This window comes from Porites lutea, chromosome 14, assembly GCF_958299795.1.
Source record: "Porites lutea chromosome 14, jaPorLute2.1, whole genome shotgun sequence".
Lineage (NCBI taxonomy): Eukaryota > Metazoa > Cnidaria > Anthozoa > Scleractinia > Poritidae > Porites > Porites lutea.
In genome coordinates, this window is record NC_133214.1 from 11,678,635 (window position 1) to 11,704,737 (window position 26,103).

At 38.6% G+C, this 26,103-nt stretch overlaps 1 protein-coding gene across 1 annotated transcript; it reads right to left on the reverse strand.

Annotated features, from left to right (window-relative positions):
• Window positions 1-5,409: 5,409 nt before the first annotated feature.
• LOC140924272 (probable Bax inhibitor 1) lies at window positions 5,410-21,084 on the reverse strand. Its single transcript, XM_073374307.1, has 10 exons — window positions 20,835-21,084; window positions 19,753-19,861; window positions 13,149-13,239; window positions 12,591-12,620; window positions 11,503-11,551; window positions 10,897-10,994; window positions 10,736-10,815; window positions 10,222-10,322; window positions 9,164-9,236; window positions 5,410-5,762 (listed from the first exon to the last, which is right to left on the reverse strand). Exons 1-10 carry the CDS (start codon window positions 20,894-20,896, stop codon window positions 5,739-5,741), a joined length of 717 nt encoding a protein of 238 aa, XP_073230408.1. The 5' UTR covers window positions 20,897-21,084; the 3' UTR covers window positions 5,410-5,738.
• Between the last annotated feature and the right edge of the window lie 5,019 nt (window positions 21,085-26,103).

Genomic DNA, 26,103 nt, shown 5'->3' on the forward strand with positions numbered 1-26,103 from the left:
TTCGAGACAGATACTCGCGAAGGCGGGTAGCATGGAGCTCGGGATCTTCTCCAATTTGTCGGGAGGGCCAGCCATCACATTGTACTTTGCCTCTGATGGTTGTGTTCTCGACTCTCGCATGGTATAAAATCCCACATCTCGTGATACCTTTACTCGTGGGCCAACTTGAGTTCCTGGCTCCATCATGTGCCCGATAAATTGTCGCTCTTTTTCTGGGTTGGGGCATTTGCGGGACACTGTTCGTTCCAGGGATCTTGTAGCTGCTCGTCCACGGACATGAGGCACAAGGCAAACGACAGCTTGTTGGTTTTACGCATAAATAGAACGGGCTCGAACAGGTCACGATGGGGTTGAACGCGGCACTGGGCCAGACCATAGGTCATGACCACCACTTGCGCCCACTTCTCCAGTGTGCTGCTTCGTCTCAGTGAAGGGATGGCCGACCGGGAAAGGTCTGGTCTTCCTGAATCGTCAAAGTGAATCTCTTCCTTTCCACCAATTATAAGTTTAAGCTCTTAACTGGGGTTAATGAGCCCTAAGGGAGTACTAGTTCTTTCCACACTTGTCCCTAGTGTACTCTACTCTCCTCACCCTTGCAGTCAAGGCTTGTGCAGTAGTCAATAGCTCATTGTTTAGCTCAAAGTACTTTTACTTTTACAATGTTAAAGTGGTTGCCAAAGCTTCCAGTAATTTTCCACAATATCACATGATTCTCACCTGTCTCGCCTTATGTAAACCCCTCATACCATTAGTCGGCCACATTTCAGCTTTGTTCTTCAAGCAAGTGTCTACTCGCACTCTTTAAGATTGTATTTTTCCCACCCTCCCACCCAACTGGAAGCTTTGTCTTCTCTAATTGTTATGGCTGTGCTTTGTCCTGCTAATGTTTACGATATACTATTTCATTGTATTCTCTTTAAGTTTGGTTATTTTATCTCAGAGTTCGTTACATTATACTACTCGTTACGTTGCCACTTTCTTTTTTATATATATATATAACAAATAGCTCGATATCAAAACTACATCCTAGGTGTTTCTACATTTTACAATTCTTAGGCTTACTTATTGGTGACAGGGAAGTGCACCCTGGGCTGCACTTTACCCCACAGTATGTGGGATAGCCCTCCTTGGCAATAGGTCCGGATTGCTTACTCCAAGATGGCACAACTCACCATCTGACCTATTCTCCTTCCAGAAGGGCACCCCTCTTCTGGTCCACCCTATGTTACACTCTAATGTAGGGTTGCCTCTAGAGACACCGCTACTCTAGGGGGTCCTCCTAGGGACACCGCTACCCTAGGGGGCATAGGCTCTGCCTTCCCTGCCACCCAAATTTTGCCAAATTATAGTGATTAATACAATATAATTAAATAACAAAATAAATAGATAAATGGAGAATCTGTGTTCTTCCTTCTTTAGCTTCACAAGCCTTGCAGGGGTGGGGGGGAGGAGTAATCATGGTTTGTTACCCTCAGTTGCCCATGCCCCTCTCCTCAGCACGCGAATATTTTCTGCGGCCCTCCCCTTTCTGTGTCACTGACCCTTAGGGACTCATTAATTGTTAATAATCGTATGGGTTTGTGCGGCCCCCGAAGTAGGTGTCGAGAGGATCCAGCCGTGTGGTTCGTCATCCCAGGCATGGTGGACACCGGCATCGCGTTGCGTGCTTAGTGTCCCGATGCGACTCGCATTCCCACTTTTGCTGGCTGAGTTAGCCCTGACATGTTTGTGCCCTCATTACGCAGCGTCTAGCTACATGAAATATCGTTGGGTGCGAACGTCTTTCCCCATGAACGAATTCGTAAAAAAATGTTTGGCTACGCTAACGGTGCGACTCCAGCTTAATTAAAGAGGTGAATGATTTAAACGGTGGTCTTCGATCCCTTCAGAACAAATGGGTTATTTTCTTAAGAAACTGTGATGTTGCGTCGGTGCCTGTGTGAGGCACAATAATGTGGTTTATGTCCTAAGTTAGTAGAGTAAATTGGCTAACATTAAGAGTTAATCCTTAAGGATTGTTTATCACAAGAGGAACGCGTAAAACCTTTGATCCTTAGGATTGAGCTCCGTCAAGGATGCCTTTCATCATAGGTTTTATTTTCCTTAGGCTCAGCATTAAGAACTAGAAAAGGCATTGTCTTTTGAAACGCTTGTTCTGCTCGACTCTGGCCACTAAGAGACAACGATGGCCATGTAAAAAGACGGTTGGCGTGCTAGCACAACTTTTCTAGCGCCTTTGAAGTGATTTGTCTTGTCTGCGTTTTTTCTTATTTGGAGGATTTTAAAGAGTTGCCTGAGCGGATCTTTCTGTTAAAGGTACTACCTTTTACCTGGAGGACAGCTTTTGTTTAGTGTTTACGATTTTCTTATGAAGTTTTTTTTGCTTATGATTTGATCTCTGAGCGTTTTATACATGGTTAGCTTCGATATTATACTCCGAAAAACAAATGATCTTACTACCAACTCAACTAACTATCATCCTTTTTCAAGGTCATATGCTCGAAAATGTAATATTATGCTGGGCAAATTTTAGTAGACCCATCAGTCCTTAGGTTTTAAGAAAAAAAATGACTGTTACTTTATTTGAAACACGAAAAGTTGCAGTTTCCACTGTTATTATTATCCTCTTGCGTTTCCTGAGCTTTAACGGGAATAAACTCCTTTTGGTGAAATAACAAATAGAGCATTGTCAAATGCTTTTAACAAATACCTCATTACATTTTACTACTGTTCTCAGCAAATAAACAAAAAATTTAACCAATAAATTATAAAACAATAAATAAAACTATCCTCTTTATCTATCGTCTGGGTTTACTGAAAAAATATAAAATGCTTTCTCAGAATATGTTATTTAATTTATAGAGAAATTTTACATTTATCAAAACGTTTGTGTTATTTTATTCAGTTGATTACTATTAATTGCTGTACATAAGGGACAATATAAATAGGATAATGAGCGAGCGCCTAGTGCTTCTGTCCGTGGAAGCACGAAGGTCTGAAATGGATGCCTAAGTAACCTTTCTTTAGAAAAACTGAAGTAACTACAACAATGGACAAACCTTTAACAACTGTGTTTGAGATAATTCCCCACAGTCTTCCCTCAGAGGTGTGCAATTGTAAAATGGCTCAGTTTTGTATTTTCTAGTGAATATTAAGGCAGTTAGACCTTCTCGTCTGCTCCCCCGCATGCCGACAGCATATCACCTTTTTCTACCAAACTAATGGTTCAGTTGCTTACCTGTCATTTTTTCCAAATCTTTAAAATGATAGGCTTGCTTAAAATAGAACAAAACTTTTGTTCTATTTTAAGCAAGCCTATCATTTTAATGATGAAATGTTTGACAACTGAGATATTTATCAGACAGGTTTGAAGTTTGTCTTTCTCCTTTGAAACGTCGTTAGGTTACAAGCTGACAAACTAAGGATTATTAAAGACCATTGACGGCCGGATTCTTTCAAGTAATTCATGAGGAACTTGACATACTGGAGTGCTTTCCTTGAATTATTTTTCCAGAAAAGAACATGACTGAAACTTAATATGGAAAACGAAATGTTGCAGTTTCAAAGAATATTAAGATGCTTTTGTACTTTTGAGTTTTTGTGAAAATAATTTTTCGAAGCTACTGATTGGAATGAGTATCAGTATTTAATGGAACTAATTACATGATATACTAGCCTGCGTGGCAGGTGCTTGGAAGTAGTGGGCGTTCTTTCTCGCGCCCAGTACTTCCAAGCGCCTGCTTCGCAGGCTAATGATTTAGTGATGATAATAGCCGTTTTAACACTAGAGGCGGATAAGCCTTCTCCAAATTCCGTCAAAATTGACGGAAGAACAGAGGGATAAGTCAGGCGGGTTGTCCGTCCAAAATTAAGACCGTTCTATTATCTGTCGAATTATCCAACGGATAACGACGGACAATCCGTCTCAGTGTGAATACGGCCAATGAGCGAATGCAATCAACCACCACAGCTTCGACAAAACATATCTGAATAGGGAGATTTATGATTAGCTATTATTATTGGAAAAATTTTCGTATAACGATCTATAACACCACCCCATGCATTAATTATGCATACACCTATTGAAGGAAACAAAAGTCAGAATAATACTAAGCCTTTAGGATTTCAACTGTTATTTTAAAAATGTTCAATTTTTTTTCAAGTCTAAAATAAGAACTTTTTGAAACAAATTTCAAATTATTTTCGATTTCCTAAACCTAACTTTAAAAATGACCCCGAAAATAGTGATAAAGGATGTAGCGTTCAACATTAAATTTGCAAAACTATCCATTGATCGTAACACGAGGATAAACAACTTGAAGTGCAAGTTCAACTTATTAGCTGTGTTCGTCAGAAATGTCTTTTTTTCTCGAAATATTGTTGCCACGGTTTCCAGTGGCCGATTGTCAGTTAAACTTGTTGAAGAAAAGATTTCTCAACAGGTTTCTGAAGTAATTATTCCTTTTCTTCTAAAATGCTCTTTTCCAATACTGTTTCGCTAAAATGGATGCTTCTTGTGACATTGGTTGCAGTAAGCATAAAAAATCAGACCCTACCCCCCCCCCCCTTCCTTGATGGCTTATCGGTCATCATGATTTCGAAGCAAGCCGTCTCGATACAAGTTGTTTCAGTCTAGGTGTAAATAATATCGCATAGTTGGCTTATAGAACGAGGAATATTCACGATATGTTTTCCTTGTTCAGTCACGCGCTAACAAAACTTTCAAGGGATCGAAATTGTTCTGCAGGTTCGTATCGAAACGACTGGTTTTCCCTTGAGAAGTGCTCGAAAAATTCATTGTAGCTGTGTTTGGTATTGTGCGATATATTGCAATGCGTTGCTAGCTTCACCCACACACACACACCACTGGTAGCCATGCCAAGCCGACCACTGCAGCTTGACCTTTATTCCAAATTCATAAAACTGTACCCATAACACACCCCTATAAAGGTGGGACACTAACAAAATTACAAAGTTACACATTACATTTTTACCCTACAAAACTGAAATCTTAGGGCGGGTGGGTGGGTGGGAAGGTCAGTAATGGAGGACGCAACAAAAGCAACTGCCCGCCTTTTAGTCACATGACCTAAACTCAGGCCCCCAGCGGTGTGTGAGGAAAACATTTTCCACATATTTCGTCACACTCGGCCAGCGTAAAATTACCCGTCTAACAGCTTTTAAGGACGATATTAAGTACCAGGATCTTATTTATTATTACGGTTGGAAGGAGCCGATGAAAAGAACCTAACAGTCTGAAAATGACAATACTGTCATGGTATGTTGTTGCATTTCAAGCATATTGTCAACCAAAACTGCAAGACAAAATTCAAGGGTTTAATTTTAAAGAAACATGAAAAAAAACAAAAAAAAAAACAGCTCGTACGTTGCAGGAAATACCACACTCACAATGGCTATGTGCTAGTTTATTGGGTATAAAAGTGATCTTTACATATAAAGATTCCCTTGTAGATGGACACACGCGACACCCTTGTAAGCGACCTTACTTGAATGCAAAAACTAAAGCAGAAAACAGGTGGGAAAAGCCTTGCCTGCTTTTTCTTTCTATTACCTTAGTGAAAACAAACCACCTAAGAAACCGCCTAATTATCTAAAAGCCTTCGTGACATTATTTTCTAAAACTTCTAAGTGTTAAATAAAGATGAAGTTTTCATTTATTTATTCAGCTGTAACATGAAAACATAAGATGTGTCACGGCAGTCTTTCCGGCCAGTGATTCAGTTCTTCCTTTTCTTAGATTCCTGCAATTAAATTAGCTTTTATTAAGGTGGCTCGACTGGATTTTTTTGGAGGGATACCTCCCAAGTTTGAGCATCAACAACGTCGCCATGAGTAAAGATATAGGAAAAAGATTACCACAACTGTATTATATAAAGATGAAAATTTCTTATGATCTGGGTTTTATTGCAATCGGAGTCACCATGGCAACGTAACAACGCCATTATGTTTTTTATTTATCTTTGTGTTTCTCTGTACCGGGAGTTTTTTTAAGAAATCGCTTTAGAGAGTTTGTACCTGCCATAATTGCCTCAATTATGGCAAAGTTTGAACAAATTCTATGAGAGCGTTTTCGAAATATTTTGAAACGAAGTTTTAAGCATCGTAAAAACAGTGAAATAGCGTGCTATCCACACAATTAGCTGTTTTTTAAAGAAAATGATAAGCTTTGGAAACGCGGCTTCATCTTATAGTAGTTTGATTCCATTGAAAACTGCGTACCTGAAAAGAGGGGAATTGCTCTGGGCGATCGCGAGTAAGAAGAATTTTATTAACATGCATTCAGCTGCTTTTGTTACAGTTTTTGCACGTAATTTGTCCATGCCTACAATTTTCGCATTATTCAAAAAACCGCTCGATAAATTTTTTTATGAATTTGACAATCCCGAGATCAATTGCCAGTAAATATACCCTGCAAGTTTCAAGAACATTGAAAATAGAGAAGGCTTTTAAATAGGGCCTCAAATATAACCAATTTTTCCCCCAGGTTTTGTGTTTACCAGTGAGCGTCCTCATTATTCAGTGGCATTGTTTCCAAGTTTCATATGCACGTGCACATTTAGCAAAAAGAAATAAATTTGCATCAAAAAGAACTCTCGATTACTTTCGGAAGAAATATCCGGAATATGTTAATAATTGTCTTGTGTCACAGATAGCAGTGAGAGCCGAGAAGGTGAACTTCACGGCTCATCGTGTAGGATGCAATACTTAGTTATCTTACTCAGGTTATAACATCACAGAAACTCTTACAAAGAGTTCCTGTGACGTTATAATATATCACCAATTTCTTTACCCGGTTATTAGCATATTCGGGAGATTTAACCGAGGGTCCTTTTTGATGCAAATTCTATATTTTTGCTAAATGTGCACGTGCATATGAAACTTGGAAACAATGCCAGTGAATAATGAGGACGCTCACTTGTAAACACAAAATCTGGAGGGAAATTGGTTATATTTGAGGCCCTATTTAGAAGCCTTCTCTGTTTTCAATGTTCTTAAAACTTGCAGGATATATTTATAGACGATTGATCTCGGGATTGTCAAATTTATAAAAAAATTCATCGAGCGGTTTTTTGCAAAATGCAAAATTTGTAGGCATGGACCAAATTACGTGCAAAAATTGTAACAAAAGCAGCTGAATGCAAGTTACTAAAATTCTTCTTACTCGCGATCGCCCGGAGCAATTCTCCTCCTTTTTTGTACGCAGTTTTCAATGGAATCAAACCACTATGAAATGAAGCCGCGTTTCCCCAGCTCATTATTTTCTTAAAAATTTAGCTAATTGTGTGGATAGCACGCTATTTCACTGTTTTTATGATGCTGAAAACTTCGGTTCAAAATATCTCAAAAACGCTCTCATAGAATTTGTTCAAACTTTGCCATAAATGAGGCAATTATGGCAGGTACAACCTCCCTTAAGCGATTTCTTGAAAAAACTCTTGGTACAGAGAAACGCAAAGATAAATAAAAAACGTAATGGCGTCGTTACGTTGCTATGGCGACTCCGATTGCAATAAAACCCAGATCATAAGAAATTTTCATCTTTATATAATACAGTTCTGATAATCGTTTTCCCATATCTTTACTCATGGCGACGTAGTTAATGCTCAAACTTGGGAGGTATCCCCTCAAAAAAATCCAGTCGAGCCACCTTAAGTGATGTTGAGGAATTTTCATTTCAGCTTGTTTCATCTGCTTTTATTCCTTATTCACCATTGGCAGTATTAATAACACAGAGGGAATAACAAAATACCAAAGAATTGAGAAAAAGGACACGTATGTTTTCATGAAAGATTTCCTATAATTTTGCCACTCTAAGAGAGTAACTGGCCGAAGTTAATGATCAGATTAATAACTTGCACAATTCTGCACTAAAAAAAATAACTTTCAGGGATAATGAAAAAAAAATTCAAATGGAACAGAACGTGGTTAAGAGGTAGAAGTCGAACCAGTTGGTTATTTTACTAGTGTAGTGGAGTATTTGTACTCAGGACTACCGAGAACAAATCCAGCTACAATGGCAGTCAGGCTAAGACTTGAACCAGGGACCTCCAGATTCCAACTCCAGCGCTCTAAACGCTCACTCACACTACGTGTACCTCCTCTACTACCCTAATCATTACTTGCATAGGTCCTTATCTTAACTCTCTCCCAATGGAAGGTCAGTAGAAATCGTGAATAGCGGCAGAGTCTCTAGAATGAACATTTTAATTGCAACGTTTGACCGAAAGTTCTTGAGGTTGAAGGGGAGGTCTTGGACTCAAAATAATGTATGTGTGCATAGTTAGTACTATGGTGTTAGAGACATACTATAGATCATGGTTTGTACAAAAAATGCCAATGACAATTCAAGCACTTTTCAAAGGTTCTATAGAATGACAAAGAAACAAATGCAATGAAAAATGAGGGCAAAACAACTGCCCTTTTACTACAAGGCACATGGTGGGGTACTCTGGGGTACCTTTATTAATGTTGAAACAAGCTCAACATAAGCAATTATTAGCATTGTTCAATACGTATGTGTAATCAAATGGTGACGAGTGAAATTAGGGATTAATTTCACGAGCATACCATTTGCTGATTACCTATTAATATCATGGCTGACGAATTACGATTGCAATCGCGGATTTTTGACATGTTTATCATGGTTTTATCGCATTGATCGGGGAACTCCATGCACTCAAAAGTTTACAGCTTAAATTTGGCTTAAGTTCAGAATTTTCAGAATGTCTCGGCAAAATTCTTGTGAGAAAACTTCTTGATGTGCTCTTTGGTGCGTTAAGGTTTTCCACAGAGTCTTTTAATTCCCTGACATCTACATTCATAACATTTTAGAACCTAGAAGTTTCTCATGTAGTAGTATAAATGCTGAAATTTCACGCTAGGAGTAATTCGTCACCCATGATAAAAAAAGAAAATTTGTACAGAAGTGAAAATGAAATGTCTTAAATTTTAAGTACATGACCTTTCCTTCAAGACGTAAGATTCATATTTATTCAGGGGCTTTTCAAGGACTTTTTAAGACAGCAGCTGAAATCCAAGAGCTTTACGAGAAGGCACAAACCATGATACATGTACATGAACATTTTTTTTCTGAAACAACATTTTTGTTCAGAAGACAATGCAAACTGAAGCAGAAACATACCTTGTTTTGGGCAAGAATAATCATGATCCTGCGAAAAATCTGAATGAAGTCCAAAAACAAGTCCACGGAATGCCTTGAGGGAAAAGAAACATTTTTTCAAAATTACACCAATAAACATCAGAGATAAGGGAAAAATTCTGTTAATCTTACTATGTATAATTTGAATACTGGGTCCGGTTCTGAAAGGCCAATTAGTGGCCTAATTCAGGATTAAAATTTTGTTCTAAGTTTTGTAGTTACCTTCCTATGCTTGTTTAGGATAACATTTCATGTTATGATTACTGTACATTGTATCTGAGTAAAGGTCACTCTGCCTCGAGATCCCATTCAATCCATACTTGATGGCACCTTTCCTTTTCAAGGACTTTGCCAACCTTAAGGGTTTATTTTTTTGCTTAAGGTACACAGAGAGTAACAAACTATTAAACAATTTAAATTTGCTTGTTTGGAATTGAATTAACTCATAGCACACAGCTTTAACATTTTTTCACTTTAATCTCCAAGGCAGTGCAATCTGCCACAGTCTGTGTTACCCTTGTGCAGCAGGATGAGCAGGATTGGGAGCAGAGGTACTGGGTGCCATGCCCCACATCACCTATATCTTCTAGTGAATTTAATAGATTCTTTTCTTTCTTTTTTTACTTTTTCATGGTTACTGGAGTAGATTATCCATAGCTAGTAAGCACATGTCCTCTCAGGGGACTATTTTTTTCTTGTTTCTTAACACCTTCCCCCGGTGGGCACAGATTACTGTAAGTTTTTTCCACCAGCAATCTTAACTGGTAGGATTACAGTGGAACCTCGATAAAGCGAAGGCCAAGGGACTGGCAAAATAATTATGTCCACTACAACAAGGTTTCGTTATAATGAGGTTCTTTCCATATATTTTACTATCACTGGGGTTAAAAAAAATAGTTCATTATACCGAGGACTTCATAATATAGAGGTTCATTATAATATATCGAGGTTCCACTAGAAGAACACCAGCTATTACTCAACAAGCACGCAAATACATACGTAGCAGAATTAAAAAGCTATGATGGAGTTCTGGATCTTACCAGACAAAATCTTTGTCTCCTTGCTTGCGCTTGTGGACAATCAGCTGGGTGTCATACAGCACAAAGCCACAGAACAGAAGCAAACCACCATACAACTGAAGCTGTTACGAAAATATAATGCACAGGCATTACATTCACCCCTCTCATGAGCTTCCATACTGGGCATGACAATCAAATGCAGTAAAACGCAACTTATAATTTTGCACCTTTGCATAAATAGATTGGTTATGGCTAAAAAGCCAGTTTGACCTCAGTCAAACATAGTCTAACAAGATGACTTGTCCTAATGTTTGAATTCTACAGAAAACTTTGGTAGAATAAACAAATAACACTTCACTATTGCATGTCTATGTTAGACCTGCTGGCCTCTCTGTTGGATGGACAAAGACGTGAAGAATAAATGGCACATCCTGGAGTAACTACCTGTAAACACCAAGGGGCAGCAGCAAGAACAAAATAAAATGGATCAATAAATAAGGCTCCAGGCACTGACTGACCAGTGCATTTTCTTTACCTGGAAAATGAAACGGGCTCCAATAAAGAGATTGACCAGGGACAGGCAAAACAGAATGCTCAAGCCAGACATCAACGTACCTAAACAAGAAAAAAAAGTGTAAAGTTAAAAAAAGTATGATTGATGGTTACATCTTTAGCATTACAACACAGTAGACTCACCTCCCAGGTATAGATAAGTTCTTTGCTCAGCCCACAAGGCACTCAGAGTGAAGCAGACAAATATCAACGTTGTTGCAAAGAAAGCAGTGGGAATAATGCTGTAAATATAAAACATCACTTTATGGTCAATGCAACTTAGAAGACTTCCAATAATGATGATGAGGATGACAATGATGATAATAAAGGAGATGTTCACTTTATAGCTTGTTAAATAAACCCATAAATGCAAACTTGCTATTTTATGCTTTCAAAGCACACATGAATTCAGAGTTTAATCTCACGTTTGTTCTTTGGCTGTTCACCACAGAAAGAAAAAAGCAATACTGGTTTTGGGTTTAATTTTATGAAACACGTTTTTTTTTGTTTTCACTACTACATACTAGAGTCTTGAGAGTACTGTGGACAAGATTAACATAATGTTCATGTCAATGTACTGTACTGTAACATAACAAACAGTAAATCCCAAGGACACAATCATTTCCAGTATGCTGTATACATGTACTGTAGGCAGGGCTCACAATCTCAGTAAACACCAAGAAATTAAACTATGATTATACTAACTCAATGGAACTCATTAATAAAAAACTACATCAGAAACTTACTGACCTGGGATCAATCTGGATGACAAGATCCATCAGAGGACCAAGACCCAATCCTTAAATAGAATTGCAGTAATTATTATTTTTAAGCATACATCTCATTACTGACAACACACTCACTTTTACAAAATTCAAGGCAAAGTGTAAATTAAAAATCTACATGGTTAAACACTTGGCTTTGCTTTGAGTTTCAAGGAGCAGGCAGTTTTTTTTTCATGATCTTACCCACTTGACAACGTGAATTGTTGTTGTGCCTTCATTCACAAGTTTGTTTCTTGTTTGTGAATGAGTGAGAATGAGCAAAAGCTGTTCAAAAATTTTCTTCAGCTCTTCAGCCATTCAACCTCATCCAGTCAAAAGTTTTCTGCAGCTGTTCAGCCACTCACTCACCCCTTTAGATCAGCTTGTCTACTTGTTTCTCACCTGTTTGTTTGCTGTGCATTCAGCCATTCTAACGGGTACCATTGGAACATTTTCGCATGTAAGGTCACATACTCTTGTTTTTCATGTATAACATAGCTCAAATCTCTGGTATAAAAAGCACACATAGCCCACACGATTCCCTGATTTTTTCTGATGAAGGCGTTGGGCTTGAAACATATGTTACAGGTAAATTATATCAGGTTAAAATTTTTAACCTCAGTTGATTCTCATTTCCTTTGTTTCCTAGCCCTAATTCGTGAATAATTAGGGCAAGGAGACAAAGGAAATTGAGATCCAACCTAGGTTAAAAAAAGATTTAAAAAAATTTAACGTGAATTTAATTTTGACCTGTAACACATACTTGTAACAGTTTCTCTATCTCCCTATGGTGGCCAATCTACCTTATTACACTGTACTTCAGCTGGTAAATCCAAATCTTTGTATTTTACTCCCTCACCAATGCAATACCACAGTTTCTTTAGAAACTACCCCCTTCTAACATTAACTTATACAACTAAAGTACAGGCTCCAGTAGTTCAAACATTGGACAGTGCTATCAACTGGATAAAAAACCATCCAGTGAATAAGGTACTAGGGAAATCGATATTGCATTATCCACTGGATAAATGATAGTGTTATCCAGCTTTTGAACAACTGGGGTCAGTACCTTACCTGTGCAAAATGCAAATCCCATGAGAAATCCTAAAAGAGCAAAAGCAAAAGGTGTTAATACATGTTGTATTTCCTTTTTCACTCCTGGGTATGCCCAAGATCAAGACCAGAAAGACTAAAATTATTATAATTATTTATGATTTAGTAGGTAAAAAGGTACTGTAGGGCTGTTTATTCAGAGCCTGCAGTTGATCTGGGGAGCACAATTACTTAACCTGTTTATTGCCAATAGTGCCAACAGCCAATAGTTAAAATCCAGAAACAAAAACTACATAAGTGGCATTTACATGTACTTAAAACGAGTGGTATAATACCTAAGTACCGCTGGAGTGGATCTTATTATGGTTAGATCACAATTATCTGTCTTTCTCAGACTCAAAACAACATTATCAAACTTTCTCTTATCAATGGACTTAAAGTACAAGTATATGAGAGTATCATCAGGCTCCCTCATAAATTTGATTCTTTTTTAGATGAGGTGTATAAAAGTAAGTAGTGTAAGTGAGATCTTTTGGCTGGAAAAAAATCCTTTTTGTGACAAACCAAATAATCACTTACCCAATCTTTTTGACTGATTTTTTCCATCATGTGGAGTCATAGCAAGAGCAATCAGAAGCCCAATGGATGCAATGGCAGACAAAAAACCACCCTTCAAAACCAAAATTTCTATCAATACACATACTTTGTACATGAACGCTGCAGATGCAAACTCTGCTCTTTGCCTATGACAAGAAAAAGTATAGAGTGCAGAGATCTGACAATTGCAGATGTAATAAAATTCATTATAACATAACAAAAGTAATTCGCGCGCTCTGATTGGTCAGTTAGCCACTACCATTTGCCCATGAGTGCACGCCAAGAAACTGAGCTAGCGCAGTAAAATTTAAGCGAATTCAACAAATCTCCTCTCCTAATGGTAAAATACACCGGTGAAATGCACAGATGAAAAGTGGAAGTTGAAGAAAAATACTAAGCTGTCGTTTTGAAGGAAAAAATACAAAAGATCAAGCGACAAATTTGCCCTGGATGAATTAATCACTGTTTTCCTCGCGGCTAGAATCAGCTGAAGGAAAATCAAGCGAGCGAAGATTTACATTTTGTGTGTTTTTTATAGAAGAGAAAGTCTGTTTGAAATGTAAATTTATCAATTAGCATTGTGTTATTGACTTTTTCGTCAAGCTGATGCTAAAGTCAAGCAAATATTTTGGAAACACGCTCAAATTCGAGACAGCTTTGTTGTGAAGTTTTGATCCCATCGATTAAACATTTTAGTTGAGTTTAAATGGGCACATTACGCCGGAAAAAGCGAATTTCATTTGAGTACAGAAACATATGGGTTTTCAAATAAAATTTTTCAAACAATAACTTCTGTGTGTATCATTTTGTTCTTCAGTGTTCATTCATAACAGTCATTCAGAGAACGGTTGAAAACCAACAGCTTCAGCACCGGCTGTGTGTCGGCGAATTTCAGTTGCAACTTTGACTTTCATAGCTGGATTTCCCCAGACAGATTTCGATACAAAGCTAGTTAAAGTTTCTTTTTAAAATTAGTGTTACCTGTTATTCTAAAGGAATTACAGTCAAATTTTCGCATTTCTACTTTACGTTTATTTCAAGAATTGTCACATAAATAAGCTTGATAATTATTTCATTCATTTAGTTTTAGCAGAAACTCATAAGGGGTTGTTCATAAAAGAAATAGTAAATGTTGCAGCTGTGCAACCATGGAGTTATGGATGCACTTGGGAGGTTTGCTAAGCACTGAAGAAGACTCTTATGCTTCTTTCCTGCTTAGCAACCTCCCGCGTGCATCCATAACTCCATGGTTGCACGCTGCACGTTTACCATGTCTTAATTTTACTTACAATGGTACTTGACTAAATGTAATTTCTCAGCTTTACTGCCAAAGACCTACAGTGCACCCAGAAGGGATAGCAACAAAATAATGGATCCAATGCCTGGTGCCACGCCTACCCATTCCCCCACCCCATCAAAGATACATGTACATGTACATGTAAAAACTGCCAGAGATTAGTACATTCCTAGTGGTTCTTCTACAATCTACAGATGCAAAAACTGTGAAAAGTGCTAGCTGTTGTTGTTGTTTTTTCGTACAGCACTCTAGCTAGCCTGTTCCAGCCACTCACATATTGGAGAACAGAGTGAATTGTAAAACAGAGTGAAAAGAAATGAAAGGAAAGCAAGAAAAATGGTAAGTAGATAACAGAGAAAGAGACAGACAATGCTTGTAGTCAGGATGATGAAGTCATTTCATGAGCTATTCAGTGCTCCAGTTAATTCTTGCAAGCGAGGGGTCATGAAGGCAATCTGAGGGGTCACCCAGACCCATGCTTATTTTTGTTTTCATTATTTAACTTAACATTATTTTACATCTAATATCACAGGGAGCCCGCACAATCTGTTTGTGTAGCCGATAGGCCACTTGCACTAGGAGGTCACGTGACCAATGCTTCCTTTAAACAATGAGTTGGAATCTTGCTGATGCCAAAAATTGATAGAGCACACAAAAATTATCTTACACCGGAAATTTGAGAGGAAACACATTTAAGGGAGATATTTTATGGCACTTTGATTTTCAGCAAAGTAGTATCATCTGTATTGGCCGCCATGTTGGAGGGCATGCTTTTGCCCTCCAACATGGCAGCCAAAACTACTTCTTGCTCATATCTTGTTCAACGTTTCATATTTACAGTGTTCTCCTTATCAAGCGGTAACCGGTAAAATTTACCGCCTGAAGCAACACTTCTTACCGCCTGCAACTGCTTAAAGGTTTACCAAAATTAAATAATTTTAATAAAAGATATGCAAGTTTTGATCCGATCCGATCCTCACAAGAAAATGAATGAATATATGGAAAAGTATAGCTACCTAAGTACAAAACGTACAGCCCAAAAATAATGCACGTGCAGGAACTTCTTTTTGCGTCCGCAAGCTGGCAACTTCGTGCGGCTTTTTGCAGGGCGCTTGCTTGAATCCAGCAAGACGCAAGAACTTCTTTTGTGGTTATAAATTTAACCACAAGAATTTCTTTGCTGTGAGATTTTTGAACCGCAGCGCAACAACTTCTTTCAGTGCGGTAAAATTGCCGCAGACAAGTGAAAATTTATTATGACAATAAAATAGCTGTGCCGCTTTCTGTATTTGTCAGCAGATCACTAATCTGTACTTTAGGCACATAGTTTTGAACATTCAAAACCCTAAAACTGTTTCGTTCTTGCTGCTTTACAATGACAGGGATGTATAGATAACAAGTGTAAACAAAACAGATGAACTAAAAATACTTTCATGTTTTTTTTAAAATGCGCACTGCAGCTCGTTTTGCAAAATAAGGATCGCTGAATTTTGGAACGGTGTATATAAAATTATCTTGTGCAAAGGTAACCTTTTAAGCTGGAGATATGTACAATTTTGATAAAAAAAAGCAGCGCTTCAAAAAATAAGGAACAATCGTAGTATGTTTCAAAAAGAGCCGTGTAATTTGAGATCGCACGTGCAATTGTGTCAACTTAAAGCGCTCTTGGAAAAAAAAGAACATGCTAAAGTAAAGTAAGGAATATTAACACTAAAGGCTCTTTAAAACTAGCGCAATAAAGTAGTAAATAATTCCCATGTTTTCTTGTGGCAGAAATTCAACGCTTTTGGTTTGTTTTGCCGAGACTATGGTATTGTACTATGAAATGATCCAAATGATCGAAATGTTCGAAACTACAGATCGTTTTGTTAAACAAACGCTTCACACGCTTTATATAACTTTGGAAAAGCTGAACGATTGAAGTGTTCACTTTGCAGAAAAAGCAGAGAAAGCTGTTCACTTTCTCAGGCAACTTTTTTTGTGTGTCCTTTCATGATTAACTTTTGCTGCCACAGAGCGAATTAGTATCAACACTACAAAACGGTGTTGTAACAAAAAGGCGACAAACACCACAAACTTCTTTCAGGTTAACACTTGTAGAGAACTTCATGCGCCTTCTTGAGGCTTGCGGTAATTTTCTAGCTTCTTGCGTTGAAGATTTTTGACTTCTTTCATTTCAAAGTTCTTGCGGGTAAACCACAAAGGGTCCGCAAAAATACGGCACTTTCACTTCTAGCGGTGGCTTGCATGTTCTTGCGGCGCAGCAACTTCTTACGCCACTTTTTGCGCGTGCATAATTTTGGTTCTGTACTGTATATACAGCTTTCCTTTTTAGGGACATGCATTTTGGAAAGAGAACATTAAAGACATAGTAAAATTATTGGAATCAAACGTTTTAATTTGTTGTCTGACGATAACGACAGCAGATTTGCGTAAAATAGGTCTTAAAATATGGAAATAAAACATTTCCCAGTGAGGGCAGGTCCATGTCCCTCACTCCACTGCCCCCCCCCCCCTCTTACCGTCCATGAATGGTCCCTTACCTGCTTAGCTAAAATCTAGGGAGAACACTGTATTTACCCTCAGATGTACTGTCAACGTTATCACATCATCTTTTCAACATTTTCCTTGAAGTTCAAGTGCAAAATTTGTGTTCAGAGAGAGGTAATTCATAATTGTAAAAATCACATTTTGGTCACGTGACCATTTACCTTAATCACCTCACCTGTGGTATATAGTCGTCCTTTTACCTCAAAAGCGGTTTTTTGAGCGATTTTGAAGGAGTTTGATTTCGCCATTGACTGTTCCTTATAATAGAAGGACAAGGGTGGAATCCATGTTTTGAAAGGGCTCCAGTGCCGGAGCGATTTTTTTCCCCAAAATCGCATCGCTCCGCTTTCAAACTCCGTAGCAAAAAGGTAGAAAGATTCATACGTGCCAGCCAGAAACCGTCCCGCTGATTGCCTCTTTTTGATTGGATGTCGTTAAACAACAAACGCTTACCAAGTCTTCTTCATCAGTTATTATTTAACCATTTGGTTAACGACATCCAATAAAAAAAAAGGCAATCAGGGGGACGGTTTGTGGCTGGCACGTATGAATCTTGCTATGCATTCCTGCCGCTCGAATACTGTGGGATTTTAATTTTCTTTGACGGCTAGCTCCGGGCTGTTTGGATGATTTTCGATCGGAAGGTACGAGGAGGAACGTGAATCTTTCTACCTTTTTGCTACGGAGTTTGAAAGCAGAACAATGCGATTTTGGGGAAAAAAATCGCTCCGGCACTGGAGCCCTTTCAAAACATGGATTCCACCCTTGTCCTTCTATTATAAGGAACAGTCAACGGTGAAATCAAGTTCCTTCAAAATCGCTCAAAAACCCGCTTTTGAGGTAAAACAACGAATATATACCACAGGTAAGGTAATTCAACGTTTATTTATCATTGATTTATATACATAGTTAGCCATATATCGCTATAGGTGAAGCAAACGGTAAATCTAGTACATTTACTATAAAATAACACTCGGCTACACAAACAGATTGTGTGGGCACCCTGTGCTAATATCATAGGTGACGCATTACTCCTTAATTTTGGCGCGAAATTTCAGCGTTAATTCACATGTGAAATTACCAAATTGCCATGGCAACCTGCCGTACGTCTCCGTTTCAAAATGGCGAGGAAGTTTTAAAATGTCATGAATGAAGATGTCGGGGCATAAAAAGACGCTTTAGAAAACCTGAACACACCAATGAATCTAAACGTTTGAGAGAGTGGAGTTCACGATCGATCGATACGATCCAGGATAAACAAGTCAAAAATCCTCGATTGCTAATATAATTCGTCACCCATGATATTAATAGGTAATCAAATGGTATACTCGTGAAATTAGGGAATAATTTCACTTACGTTTTGTCCAAATCCTAAAAATTTCCCTCGCCTAAAGGCGCGGGAAATTATATGGATTTGGACATAACACGCTTGAAATTATTTCCTAATTTCACTCGTCACCATTTGATTACACATACTTATTTGTATCGGGTCAGGAAGCCTTCTTAGTCAGGTCACTGACCTGAGACCCATCTCTTATCTGGAAGACTTGTTATTGAAGGCCCTCAAATGGCACTTGATCACTCACTCACTTGACTCCCATTAATTTATTCATTAAACTTGCATGAAACATTTCACTCTTACCTCCCCTACTAAGTATTGCTTTTGTTCCAAGTGCATCATGCACATATGTTTGAAGTACTAGAAAAGCTTACATATTTTGCCTGATAAAATGCAGTTGATGGGACTGACTGAGTGTAAAAGAACCATTGCGTTACAATCACAGCGTGAAGATGGGAGTTAGTTCAGTGAAAAGCTAATAAGCCAAAGAACCCTAAGTGCCTTCTCTCCTAAAATGTGACAACAAATTTCTCTCTGATGTTATTGCAATTCTCTCCCTTCGTGTGAAAAGTCACTCCTTGGAAAAATGGAAGTGTTTATATTATTTTGTAGATCTCCCAGTCAAATAGAAACATATTCACCTGGATAGTAAGAAGACCTTTGAATGCAATATCAGACAGAAAGAAAATTAAAACTTTATTTGCTTTGCAAGTTTTAAGAACAGAAAATTACTGCTATATAACAGCATTTTAAAAATGCCAAAAGTTGTCCCTGTCACATTTCATAAGTGCAGAATGAAAACAATTAATTTTTCGCAATTTCCAGTTAGATCAAACTGGTCACGTTATTGGCTAACTTGCCTATTTTTGTTCACTAGTAGAAGTTACTAAACAGCCCCGACTGTAAAAGTCATGTACACCGGCCAACCAATGCACCCCATTGTTGGGGTCTTGTTGACTATTGAACTGACTTTTCTACACTGATCCAATTCATCCACGAGAAGGCTCACAGGAGCCTTTGATCTATTTCTGTTAAGAATTTTATTGTTAGTTCATTAATAGTAACTTGACAGTGAACAACAAATGAAAAACTTGTCAACGTTTTTCTTCAGTGGTCACGACAACTGCCAAACTGCAAATCCTTTGCACAACAAGGTTGCATTTGTACTTCTAGAAAGTTATTAGAGAGCAGTTAAAAAGCTGGTTTGTCCCAATTAACTTATGAAATAACTAGATCATTGGGATACCACAAACAAAAATGGAAATTTTATTTGTGGTTTTGCCGATTGCTGCTGTGTCCTGATCTCCAAAGTGATTTGTTATAACAGGACTGACATTCCCAAAATATTTCAAGCAATCACAGTTTCCTTTATGTACATGTAACTGTAAAATAAAATATACCTTCAAAATATCTGTAAAAAGGTGGACTCCACTTCCAAATGCTGCAGTTAACATTGACAAAGACAAGCAGGCATACACATTCCTAAGATGACTTCGTGTTGATTGATCACTGCAAATAGGAAACCTCACCATCAATAATAGATTATCTCAAACCAGTGGTTTCAAGATGCAGAGCTGCGCCCAGGCAGACATAATGTCTTACTTTTTACAATTTACAAACATTGCAGCCCTAAGAGTTTCATCAGCCACTAAGAGCAGACTGAATCTTTAAATAATAAGAATTCTCCCTTTTTCCAAAACTTGAAAGATGGTCTTTCTGTGGGGTAACTAAATGCTAACAAAAGAGAAAATGCAGAACTGTGTGGGTACAGTTTTATGATAGTAAATTCTTATTTGTAAGCAATTTGGTTCACACATGAAATGACAATGCTGTACTATCTAACATTGTAAACAAGTACTTTTTAGGAACTTTATCCTACTCTTCCCACCATTTTTACCTTGCTCTTCACTTTTGTTTACAGCTTTCATTAATAGCTAACTACATTTATTTACTATCTTTTGGAACGGTACACCTGTATTCTAAATTATTACACGGCTAGCAAAGGTTTATTTCTTCTCTTCCCGCAGCGTTCCTGTTTCGACTTTGTTTTGGGCAGTTCTCTAGTTAACTATAGGCGAAACAAACCCTAACAGGAGTAGATTTAATTTATTTCACGTTTAAGCTTCCAATATCATCTCACGTCACGAGATCAGACAGTGATAGCTCGTAAGATCTTGAACATACATTATTTCCTAAAATATTCAAAATCATATCGTTTCCTGAAGCAACAACTATAGTAAATTAAATTTTAATTTTTAAAGCCTAAATTTCAAAACGAAAGCGGAATGACATACTTCGCCACCTGCCCCTACAGCTACAATGTGTCGGGTTTATCACCGACATTTTGTGTAACAAAGCCTGCTAGTATCTCAACCGCTTCAAAACTACGAATAACATTCGAACTTATACAAGTCTTGTTGACGAAATAAAGTTAATTTGAAACACTTGCTCAGATATTGTAAGCTTACGTAAAAACACTCACAGTTTCGAGAAGTCTTTCAACGCTGAGATAGAAATAGGTCTACTTCCAAATAAATTTTCCATCCTGGAGTATTCACAACAACGTTTCTTCCTCTTGCTTAGTTTGTACTATGATACCTTCTAGGCAAAACGCCTTTGAACACAAGAAAACTGTTTGTTTTATGCTGATGCAAGCTAAAGGCGGAAACAAAACAAAATGTCCACCCGCCTTGTCGACGTGCAAAGATACCATTGGCTTCGTAAACTGCTTCGTAAGCAATCGGCGAGACCGAAGTTACCCGAAAGCTCAGCCGCGTGGCCGCGCCCAAGATTTTTACGAAAAAGGCCTAGGAACGAGGTGTTTAGTCGAGTCACAGGTAGCCCAAGCACACTTTCTGATATTTTTGATGGCATATCGCTTCATCAACCATCATATTTGTAGCCTGCGTAGCTGGCGGAATTGTTTTTGCACGTATGAGAGTTTGGCAGAATTATTTTTTCGTGTGTGAGAGGTTTGACGGTGGGGTCGAGAGGGCCGCGGCACCCAGTTTTTTTCTGAAATTGTGCTAAAATTGTAAAGAATTCTGATGAAAATATCTATTCTATGGAATTTAATTTTTGGACACAGTCGCTCTCAGAGTTCTTTAACGAGTAATTAAATAGTTCCCAGGGCAAGTCTCCCAGCTCCCTTTCTCTGAATTTTCTGGATCCGCTCCTGGTCAAGGCTTGGTAGGACTGGATCTTAAGACAGCGAACAGATCGAGAGGTCAAATGGAGAAAAGTAAGATAAAAACACCTACCTTTTGACTTTGTTACCAAGCGGCTTCGATAAATCGTTTTCTTTTTCTTTTTTTTTTACCAAAGTTCAGTTCATGAGCTACCGTTTCTTTGTACATCTCTAAAGTTGTGTTTCACTTCAAACAAGCATTATCGAGGGTTTAATGTTGAAGAGCGTTGTTCCTGTGAGGAGGGTTTTACCACCGACAAAAAATGTGTTATTTATGTGACGACTGTTGTTCCTGTTACGCGCGTTGTTTCTATGAAAAATATTTTTTCTTAACAGGAGTGTTGTCCCTATAACGAGTGTTAAGAGGAGTGGCTGAGTGTTCTCCGTATGACCAGATCTCCAAGTGCCAAAAGAAAGGAGATTTCTCAGCCTCTGAGAGAGTGAGATCTAGGCATGAGATAAGTGTTGTCCCTATGCCGAATGTATTTATTGCTGTGACGAGTGGTGTTCTTGTTACGAGTATTGTCGTTGTGACGAGTGTTGGCTCTGTGAAGGGTGCTTTTTCTTGTGACGGGCTTTGTTCCTTTAACGAGTGTTGTGCCTACTACAATTGTTGACCGTGTTGTCTGGTCGACTGCGTCTGGTGGTAAACGGCGCTTCAAACTCCGCAGGATCTCGTCTTTACTCTTAGGCTGACCACCAGTTATATAAAGCTGAACGTAAACAGCAAGAGGCAGGCCTTTATAGTTCTTGTTTCATATTCGTTAAGTATTTCATAGGACCAGCAAAACCTACTCTGACTACCTGACAAAAGCACAGAACCCACAAATCTTCCTTTAGCCGTACCATATTTCCAGATGGCGGGTATGGGTACCAGCACACATTCCAGCGGAAGCACAACCCAAAACGGATTGTCGAATGCCGCGTACGCAGTTGAATTTCAAGAATTAGGCCCAAATTTCAGGCATGCTGATAAGGGCCAAACAATCCCCCTACTAGATTTGGTAGCTGGTCGACCTGTCGTTGAATCTATTGCACAGAGAAATGGACGCCTTGCAAGGTTACCCAGTGGCTCTACATTGGACCAATGGAAATGGTTGCCACTCTCCTGAGAACTGACGAGAATTCTAGATTCGAAGGGTTCGATGCGTTTTTGTTGCCTCTACAAGTCATTGCTAACCCGACCTATTCTTGAATACGCCGCCGCTGTCTGGAGCCCGTACCAACTGTTAAAGACATCAAATTCAGTTGGGAAAAATCCAAAGGAGAGCATCTCAGTTAGCCTTAAAACAAAAGCGCGGAGAAATGAGCTATGGAGCTCACTGTCGCTTACTGAATTGGCAAACTTTGGAGAAGCGTAGAGAGTTCTTATCTCTAGTTTAGTGCGGATTTTTTCGAGCTCACTAAGTGTTATCGAATTAGAGCCAATCACGATCATAAACTCAGTCCATGTAAAAGTTGCCACTCTGAATTGCTACAAATACTCTGATCTTTCTTAGTACAAATCGTTGTATGGAATAACTTGCTTTTAGACGTTGTACACGCAGGATCGTGGCCTTAACTTCGCAACAGTATGAGGATTTATATTAATTGGTATTAATTGATATTATTGTAAATATGTTTAATTGTTTTCGATTCTAGTTTTTAGTTGTTAGATTTTTTCTCTGTAAATGATGTTTCTAGATTCTAGTTTTTAGATTTTAATTTTTTTCTCTTTTATCAGTTCTGGGAAATCTTTTAATAGGAATGACTTCTAGATTCCCCTATCGAGAGATGTATCGTTTTGTTTAAGTATTGTATTGTATAGGACAAAGGGGAGCTCAATTAGCCTCCGACGAACGAACAAGGGCCATACTTGAATGTAAAGGACGAATACATGGTGACTACTCAATCTACCTTCCTGAAGAGAACGTTTGCGTGTATAGTTAGAAACTTCTAACTGACAAAGAAGTGTTTAGTGAGAAACTCATAATTCAAGCTCAGGCGGGTACACAATATAGGGAAGTGTCGCTGACTATTGCTGCCGTGAGACAGAACTTTGTCGGAGACGTTTGGCAAAGCGCGCGATACTAAGCTGCTTCGGATGTAAACTGATCCAGTCACACCCATCCTATGTTCCAGTCACACCCATCCGACTTCGTGGCACACGCTGATTCCCTTCAGTAGCCTCGTTCCATTATATTTCTTGCAATAACTACGAATATCACCAGCTCAGGTTTGTCCGAAACCGATGAGAACCTCATGACACAATCTTGCTGGTACAATTGTCGATCAGGTTTGATCAGAGAAGCCAGCCCCAGGCAGTCGAAACTAGATCTATCCCGGACAAAATAATTGGAACCCCCTTTTGAAAATTTCTCTCGCCTCCCCTATAGCTGAAAATTGCTCAAAAGTTCCCAAACTGCGCTTTTTAACAACACTGAAAAGGGGTTAGGGGTCTGCAATGTGCATGCCCAAAAAATCTCACTGAAAAAGCTTAAGTGTTCATAGTTTTTTTTACCGGGGTTGTAGGTCTAGCTAAGACTGGGAGTTAAGATCCTTCGCTTTGTCACTTTCAAACAGTCGTCTGAAGAAAGGTTACTACAATAGAGTCATTTTCCTTGTTCCACAGCTCAGGCCCAAGAGGCTCCCCCCCTTTCTCCCTCTTTTCTCAATAGTTACTCCGCGCAACCAAGTTTGTTTAAACTCCTCGATGTTGGGTGCTTCACTCCCCAGTACGTTTTGAGAGCCACCTGTGCAGTTCAAAGTTCTCTTCCTAGGCCTCGAGTGACAAGTCCGACTGCAACCCAAAGCTATTTTCCACCTGCTACCAATATTTTCTCCTAATCTCTCTGTTAACAGATCAGACATATGGCCTAGTTGCAAGTCATCATTCACTACTTACACGTCACCCTCGAAATCAATACCACTCAAAATTTCGTCAATCAATTGCGACAAAGAAAGTCGAGAGTCTAGAAGCAGTGAAAAAAAAGGTAAAATAATTCTATCTACGCTATCATTACGCATTGTTATCGTTTTCGTTTTTTCATCCCAAATACAAAGAATAAAACTCGTTCTTGCAAAAAGCGGCTACAAAAAGGCTACTCTATTGCCTCTGTCCTGAAATGTGGCCGACGTTATCATTGGTTTTTTCTCGATTACTTATGAGCGGTTATGGATCTGCATGACGATATAATTACCTTTCTCGTCAACACACTCTTATCTTGGGTTGATCCAGGAGCACCTAACAGCAGTTATTCAAAATTCAAAATACTGCATAAAAACATCATTTTAAGACGGTTTTGAAAACATTTTTTCATTTTTTTTCTTGCTGGGAAAAGAAGAGCTGTTCCGCACTCCCAGGATGACGTTGAGAAAATTTCCAGCTCCCAGCCAGGCATGGGGGAATGTTCCCAGCCAGCGGACTTTGTTTTGTCAGTTCCCAGCCGACCCCAGCCAGCAATCAAAAGATACATTATGTTAAAAAATAAAAATGCCTGTCCAGATTTTGCTTTCTTTCGGGTAGCTCTCGAATTAAAGGGGAAGCTAAGACCTCTGATAGTAGAAAAGAAACTTCTCCCAGAAAACACCGGAAGGTTCACCTTTCTGTGAGGCTATCCAAAAGTAATGTAATCTACCACGTATAGTTGAAAATAACATATAATTTCCTTTTGCAAACGGGCAAAAGTTTATTTCCTGTTACAGATGCTTGAGATATACAGCTGCAGAGCTCAAAAATTGGAAGCTTAGGCACCAACGATGGCGACAGGAGCGAAAAATAAATCTGTATATACGCTGTTTCAAAATTCATCTAGTTTAAAAAATTGATAAGAAAATCGTTGTCTCGTGTTCACGTCGTCCAAAGGTAAAATTAGGCACTTTCACGTTGCGAGCGTGCAACGACGGGAAAAAAGTATACACTTGCCTTTTACCGTTCTCGTTCTTTCGTCGTCGTTCACGTTGCTTAAGCTCCTTAATAATTTTCTTACACGTTGACGGGCCATAAAAATTTTCCACGGTCTCGTTTATATACGATGATTTGGATACCAATTTGGCAGCTTAGGAGATGTAAATGCCTTAACGTTTTTCCAGTATCTAAAAAATATGGATGGGTTAAATATATTGCCCTCACGATCTTTCCTACGAAAAGATGGCTCCAAAAATGTCATCACTGGGGTCATTCCAGGAAGTTTCAGACACGACAGCAACATCATCATCATCAACAACATCAGATCCAGCATTTAACAATAATCATTGGGCGAAACGGCATCATCATTCCCATGGTCAAGACCTGTATGACGGACACTTTCCATATCACTACTATAAGCAATGCCATGACAAGATCCTGTTGTCATGTCAGTAGTTTGGGTTTCATCCACAAATGTTATTTTGCTACTAATCTCTTTTGATATACTTACATTTTCAACACCAGATTCCCCTTCTTTGGATTTTGTTTTACTTGCAACCTGTTTTGTCTTTTTCCTTTCTGGTTCATCAGAAACTTCAGTTTCCATATCACTACAATCAGCAACACCATAGGAAGATCCTGTTGTCTCAGTAGTTTGGGTTTTATACACAAATGTTC